The 7,872-nt window shown below is 32.4% G+C and overlaps 1 protein-coding gene across 1 annotated transcript; it reads right to left on the bottom strand.

Moving 5' to 3' along the window:
* Positions 1–783: 783 nt before the first annotated feature.
* On the bottom strand, positions 784–6,138 carry LOC125059434 (vitellin-degrading protease-like). Its single transcript, XM_047663860.1, has 5 exons — positions 5,988–6,138; positions 4,680–4,839; positions 2,590–2,842; positions 1,733–1,882; positions 784–1,007 (listed from the first exon to the last, which is right to left on the bottom strand). The coding sequence occupies exons 1-5, from the start codon at positions 6,028–6,030 to the stop codon at positions 834–836; spliced, it is 780 nt and encodes a 259-aa protein (XP_047519816.1). The 5' UTR covers positions 6,031–6,138; the 3' UTR covers positions 784–833.
* Positions 6,139–7,872: the final 1,734 nt, after the last annotated feature.

The following is a 7,872-nucleotide window of genomic DNA, read 5'->3' on the forward strand; positions in this document are numbered from 1 at the left end:
CAATGAACTTATGATTGTCTATCAATAAATTAATTAAAATCTAATTATAATCTAGGGTAACTAAATTTTCTTCAAGTCGACCTAAAATAAAAAATTCTAAATTTATATAAAGAGATAAGGCAGGTAAACATCAATTTTCAGGAATTAGTATAACAGATTTTTGATGTGAAACTTCTTTATCAGCGTTGGAAAAATATTTACGTCACGTGACGTCGTCACATTTTTCCGTTACGCGCCATCTTTTTCTTGTCCTGCGATTTCAGATCCAGTTTATTGATTAGTTGCAAGATTTGTTGTTTGTGAAGTTCGCCTACCTCTGAAAACTAGCTTCAGGCTTACCGCAACGTACTGTTATTTATATTGGATATGTTTTTTCACGTTATATTTAATTAATATTATTATTTATGTCAAAAACCGTGTAGTGCGTTCATAAAATGTAGAAAATGTATATTAAAAACAAAAATATAATAACGATAACAATGATAGTAATAATTATATTACAATAATCTTAGTAGTAATAAGGTAGAATGAAATAATTGTATTAGATATTTATTTATTCTATTATATCAGCTATGTCTATGATGATAAAAGCCTTTTTTAAACTTTATCTAAGTTAACTTTATTTAACCAATTTCTATAAAGTTGCATATAGTAGATCATTTTTCGTAAAATAAGGTCATAATGAAGTTTCACTTCTTACGTGTGTACACTAGTACACGCATACATTTTTTTTGCTTAATCTGTACTAATATTATATAGATTTTTATTAAATAAAAAATAATATCAGCATGTATCGTTTATTTTATAAAAACAGTAAGAAAATTCCTAATTTATCACGTTCTAAAAATGTGTTTCAGTCTTAAATAGTTTGCTTGATCATCCAGCCAGGTTCTTAGTGCTGATACCTTGGCGTATACTCCAGGGTACTTGGGTCTTGCGCATCCAAGGCCCCAAGACACAACTCCAGCCAACTTTGAATTATGGACTAAGGGGCCACCGCTATCACCCTGAAATTTTAAAATGTCTCCATTTTTAATCACTACATATTATGTGAATCAACATATTTAAGACGAAGTTTTTAACGATACAGAACGAGAGTCTCCTTATCGCCTTTAAAACCAATTATGTTTAATTTCAATATTTGTTAGGTGTAAGAAATAATGAACTCTAAGAATTCGTTAAATTTGGAACAAAATAAGACAAAAAAAAATTTCTTTTAATTTATTTTATAAATATATATATTATATTTATTTTATTATGCTGCAAATAGCAAATTTAATAATATAATAAAATAAATTAAATTCATGACGAAGCTTTCAAGTAATATATATGTAAAAGTAAAAATAAGCTAACTTTTAGCTAAGATATTTAAAACTTAGGCCAACTTAGACATCCCTATGGTTTTTTTTCACGTCCTTATTAATTTGCGATATTTGTTTTATAGTAAGTGTTGTTTGCCATAGTTATTTTGTATGATGATTTGCTATTTTAAAAGAGTACCGACAGTTTTTTACGCCGGCGTTTTGTCTCGGCCTACACCCTTTGTTTTCTTTGCCGATGAGTAGGGATGTCTACCGATTCAAATTTAATGACGTAGGATAAGTGATACCTGTATCTTATATTCCATAATAAACATATTTTAATGTTCACGTAGCCTGAGAGTATGGGCCGGAATTTGGTTTCAATTTTTAAGGAACATACAGACCCAATATATATATACACTCTTACTAACCTGGCATGCGTCCTTTCCTCCATCGGGAATGCCTGCACAGAGCATAGACTTAGTTATCTTATAGAGAGGTAAGTAGGCAGAGCTGCATACAGCGTCGCTCACTTTCGGTACTGCCACAACTTGCAATGTTTTTGGAGCACCTCCACCCTCCTGGAAAACATGTTCATAATAATAATCATCTTTCTCTGATCACTATATATTTGTCATGAAATTACAGTGAAATTGGCTTGCAATTTGTCAAAATATAATAATTAATAACAATTTAGTTAACGGAGTAATGGCGTTTCTGTGAACTGCCGTTGTTATTATTTTTCACTCTCAAAAATTAACAATGTCAAAGTCTGACTAAACCCGTTAATACTTGTAGTTTATTCGATTTGCCATTATTAATAGTTCTACAAATTAAGGGCTATTTAATAGTCTATAGTAATAGTGATTTTATAATCATTATTATTATCGACCATTGAATATATTGGTATAGAGTGGTGTATGCAATTTATAAACCTTTAACTTAAGAACTAGATTCTTACTATAAAATGCGCAGTGCGCATATCAAAATCTAATCGCCAACCCTTAATCGTATTATAGGTGATCTGTGACTTGCCGCTGATCAAATAGTTTAATCGTCGTGGAGTAGCTATTTGATTAATGTGGTGCTACAGTCTAAAATTTTTAAACTATGCAACACATTTAAATGAAGTTTGTATGTATTTCATTGTATTCAAAATGTATTCTAATTAATTTTTGCTTAATTTCCGTGGTGGGGTAATAATTACGATTGTGTTAATTAAAAAAACCTAAGCCTGTGCAATTAATGACTCTAGCCAACCATTCCAAACCTAAATATCTATACTTACCCGTAAAGCTCCCCACCCGGTGATGATAGTTTCTTCACCATCACCAACTTCCTCTCCCTGCTCATACAAGTCTATGGGTTTTGCTCTTTCATTGAACTCTATAGGGTTCGTTAACCATACAAGGCCTAAATCACAGTCCATTTGGCTATAGGTGAAGTTTGAGTGGTACACATAATCTCCAACTTGGTATAATTCACCTCCTGTTCTACTCGATGATGAACCGACTCGTACTTGGAGGTCTCTTGGTAGTGAGCTATGGAAAAGTTTTTATATAACAATATATAATATTTAGCTAATAACTAGCAGACCGGCCAAGCGTTGCTGTGGCTAAGGTTTTTGTTATATTACACAGTAGAAAACTATTCAAGGGAAAAGGTAGGAGAACACCAGTCATGGGGACCACCATACCTTTTTGGTGGCTATGCCATTAAATTGTAGCTTATGTGAAACGTCGGTACTTTCAACACAGCGCCATCTGTTAGAATTGTGACTATCAATTAATAAACAAATATTTTGCAATAAAATAATGTTGCGGGTATAAATTGAGATGTAAGCTATCCTATCTTTTAAGTTGAATCAATATCGGTTCCGTAGTTTAGGAGTCCATAGCGGACAAACAACGTGACACGTAAATTATATATATTAAGATAGAAACGTAACGATAGATTGTGTGTGAATTTTTAACTAAACGGACGCCCGGACATGCATTACTCATATACGATACAATTATACTACACGTAAATGTGTAGAATGTCACGATTTCAAACACCAAAATTCACATATAACGTGTACGAATTAAACTAGAATTGTGCTGAAAAAGAACCGAGTTTATGCGAACTAGCGCCTGAACTGTATGATTATTCCTTCGTCATTTCATTTCTTTTTTAATTTAGTATTAAGATGATTACTGTCGAACTAAAATGTAACAGTATTGTCAATGTAATATAACAGATAATTTAGCACTGATTTAGACTGATTCTCTTTCCGCAAAGATTCTATCGTAAATTTCGTGTTAAGACCTCTGTTTCTGATATATCTCTGATCTAAGATAGGCTAGTTTCCTCAAGATACTTTCACCATAGGAACAAATGTTACACATTTAAAGAAAATTGGTTAGTAGTCATATTTTGAACGCTTAACAAAAATAATTTAATATAGATGGCGTTCAAGTTTTGGTATTTCTAATTACTACTATTAATAATGACTACTTAATAATGGTAGATTCATTGAACTTTTCGGAATTGAAATTTTAAATTTTAAAATAATAATTTAGAATCCATGACGATGACAAATTTGCTAGCTAGTTATACACTGGCGGAATAAAAAGGTTTTATGCTTGGCCCGTTCGTAACATAATCTATCAAATAAATTCAGGAGATGAGATAGTTAATTTAGACCTTGAAGACTAGATTAATTATCTCAACTCTTTAATAAAAAATACTCATTTTCATAATTCCTGAATATTTTTCCAGATTAAATAACAATTTAATTAAAACCTAGTGAAGTCTTTAATCTTCTTTTTTAATTAATAGTTTGAGATCTTAAATTCTCGCTAAAACGGTTTGGGAACCTTTGTATTAATTTCTTTGTTCTTTTAAGTAAAAATTAAATTGTATAAAGAATTTTAAATTAAATAGGTATATAACTCCATCAAACATGCTGTGGTATTGTACTGCCAAGACTTTAATAATTGAATCGATAACTGATGTTGGCACTGTCAACATGTATCAAATAATTATAACGATGTTGTTCTTGATACAGAGGTACCTGCTGATTTTGTTAGTTTTAACGTAGTGGCTAGACTTTCCTAAAGAATTATTGTTCTACCAAACATTAAACCCCATACGAACTGTAACATATGTAGGGTTTTTTTATTTTCATTAGTATTCACTTTTTATCTTAATTTTTTTATAGATTTTATTAAAATATAGATTTTTTTTTAAATCTCCAAATTATTACTTTGTTTAACCACCAAATTCCAAAATAACATTACAAAAATTTCTCGAATTTTCAGATCCACCTGGGCATCGTAGCCAAGATCTCATGCTGTGAATTGGAAGATACCTTGCACAATAAAGCAGTATACATACCCAATGAGACAGTGGGCAGCTGTGACTACCAAGTCATTGGCAACAATTGCACCACCACAGCTGTGTCTGCCACGAAACGTCAAAGACACCTGGTAGGGAACAGCTGTTATGTCTATATCCTCACCACCCACGATACGTGTGTCTTTTACTGGGGTTGATACTGAAATACAAGCAATATTTTTTGTAATACCATCACATTGCACCTTGACTAGCAGCTGGTTCCACAAAATAATAATCGCTCTGATAGTACGCACTTCAGGGTGACATGGATGCTATTTTGCCTTGATGCCCGATAGCAAAGGGAGCGTTCAAGTATTACGTAACGATTGGGGGGGGGGGTTCTTTTGTAAAACGTTACAATACGGGGCGGGGGGGGGGGGGGGGGGTTTTGTCTTCACTTCCCACAATATATGTTGTAGAAGGTTATGAATCAAATGTACATTCTCATATATAAGATTTATTTTAATTAACCTTAAAACGGGTCCCTCTAATTATTTAATTATTATAACTTGTATGGATGTTAGCAACGTAGTGTTAAAAAAATAAAAAAATAATATTTGTATTAAGATTTAAAGATATTTTCTCACACAATGCTTTAAATTCCGTTATTCAAATAGGAATTTTCAGTCGTAATTTAAATTTGCTTTCTGGGAATTTCCAATAGAAGCCAAATATTAACAGCAAACAAATCATGGTAGATTTCAAATGAAATATCAGCATTCTATACACAATAGCACGCATAAAGCCTTAGTTCGTAAAATAATTTCATTAATCAATGCATCAATACTAATTAAATTAACAGTATTATATATATACATAATATATATTTCAACTAAACGCGGCCGAGACTAAATGTTTTATAAATTTGTCTCGGGACTCTAAAATATATATTTAACAAAATATGCAAGAAATAAAGAAAACAATAAAAAAACTAATTTGCCTTTTGGAAGTTATACTTCTTTAGGCGCGTTATGAAAAATTGATGAGTGAAATTTTAAGATGCTCGCGCGCCGTGACGTAAAATTAACAGAATGAAGTTGCCCACGGAAGAGGCTACGGCATTGGACATAATTTAAAAACAAAATTCGAATAATAAAATAATTTATGTTACAATTAATGTCAGAGAATAATAATAAATATTTATTTAATTTTTAAATGTAAACTAAACTTTATTGACTTAATGACTCCTTTTCCAGTCTTTGATTATTTAATTGTAAATAATTATTTGCATGCAATCAAAAACTATTTTCAATAATGTCAAAGAAGTATAACTTCTTATTAATTAATAATAAAAGACAAAATTCTTACCAGAGTATCCCGCCAAGAGTACAACTCCAATTAACAAGAACATTTTACTAATTACAATACACAGTAGTTAAAACTAACCAACTTATATAGCAAATTATTACAAAAGGTTTATCTGCCCGATAGGGCTCACCTTCACACCATTTCTCATCTCTTATCAGATATATTATCTAGGTTTAATTGCAGTGTTTGTAAATAAACTAATCGAGAGCTCTTCAATTATCTGAGAAATGCCAAAAACTAAAGTTTCACAAAGTATTCAATACAATAATGTAATACAATAACAAAACAAAAAAAAATCAATGGCGCTACAACCTCTTTAGTTCTAGGGTCAGATTTCTGAATCTGTTTCATGGTCATTTTTTAAATCTATTAGCCAGCCTCCAGTGCCTGACACACGCCGTCGACGTTTTGGGTGTATGACATGTCGGTTTCCTCACGATGTTTTCCTTCACCGTTCGATCAAATGTTAAATGCGCACATAGAAAGCAAGTCCATTGGTGCACAGGCGGGGATCGAACCTACGACCTCTGGGATCATAGTCGCACCCTGAAGCTACTAGGCCAACACTGCTCTTTATGGTTTAAACAAAAGAACGTACAAAATTAAGTGTAACCCGTTATTGAGACCGTTGTTAAAGGGATTTAAACAAAATGTATTCCTAGGACATGCTAGACACTGTTAGACGCAGTTTGACAGCAATTAAGTTAAACAAAATCTTTTGTCATATAATATGCTGCACCCATATATTTATATTGCATATGTATAAGGGCCATAATCAGAGCCGACTTAAACTAGGCTGGGGCCATTGGGCACACAAGAGTTTGGGCCCTTTTGGAAAGTAAAAAAAGATAATTATAATTTAAAAAATTGACTAAGTATTCTAGGTCAAAAATACAGTATGATATATTATTATGTAATTTTTTTTTAAAGACAATTCACACAAATTGACCTAGTCCCATGCTAAGCTGGTGAAGCTTGTGTTATGGGTACTAGGCAACGGATATACATACATATTATAGATAGATATACATATAAATACATATTTAAACTCTCAAGACCTAAGAACAACACCAAATGCTCATCACATCGATGTTCGCCTCAGCCGGGGATCGAACCCGGGACCCATGGAGTCGCAGGGGTACTAACCACTAGACCAATGAGTCGTCAAAAATTTATGATATTAGAATGCTGCTGGTTTTTTGGTTACGATTACGATAACGGTTTCTTTCGAGATATCTGTTGAGTCTTCTATTATATTCTTATTAATTAGTACAGTAGGAATACGCACAGTTATCAATATAATGGCGTAGTATAATTCCTTGATAAGACTACTGATTTGTGAAGAAAGTGTAATGTGCCCGACAAAAATGTTTTGAGAATAAATGTGGGAGAGAAATTGTCGGTCCTTCGGGGCCCCCTGAGAATGGGGGCCCTGGGCACGGGCCCCGTGTGCCCTTATGGTGAAGACGGTATTGGCCATATTCCTTATATTATAATATAGCTGATTTGGTTTTAAGTGAAGGAGATGTGCGGCCTTTCTATAAGTTTGACAAGTTTTAAGAAGTAGGTCTAAAAAAGATCCTGGGGATGATTTTTTGTACTGTTCAGGTAATACTGAGCAAATGTGGAATCAGTCAGCCAAAAACTTGATAATGCCGAGTTTTGTATAAATAATGCAATGAATTCCATGCAGAAATAATATTTATTAGTAATTATAACAATCAATCATGTAGTAGTTTGTAAGTTTATCGCGAATTTAATATTTCTTATTATCTAAAACAATTGTTCTTTAGTTTGGGTTTATTTGAACTGAAATATTTCCGAACCAATTCGACTTAGGGTCCTTCAAGAAACGAGCATATCAATTCTTAAAGGACTGACAACG

The sequence above is a fragment of the Pieris napi genome, chromosome 19 (assembly GCF_905475465.1).
Source record: "Pieris napi chromosome 19, ilPieNapi1.2, whole genome shotgun sequence".
Classification (NCBI taxonomy): domain Eukaryota; kingdom Metazoa; phylum Arthropoda; class Insecta; order Lepidoptera; family Pieridae; genus Pieris; species Pieris napi.

Excerpts from the sequence above, each read along its gene's own strand:
- LOC125059434 (XM_047663860.1), bottom strand. The coding sequence starts at position 6,030 with ATGTTCTTGTTAATTGGAGTTGTACTCTTGGCGGGATACTCTG. Across the intron at positions 1,883-2,589 it reads CCGGGTGGGGAGCTTTACGG|GAGGGTGGAGGTGCTCCAAA; the intron begins GTAAGTATAGAT and ends CATGTTTTCCAG. Across the intron at positions 1,008-1,732 it reads GAGGAAAGGACGCATGCCAG|GGTGATAGCGGTGGCCCCTT; the intron begins GTTAGTAAGAGT and ends TTAAAATTTCAG.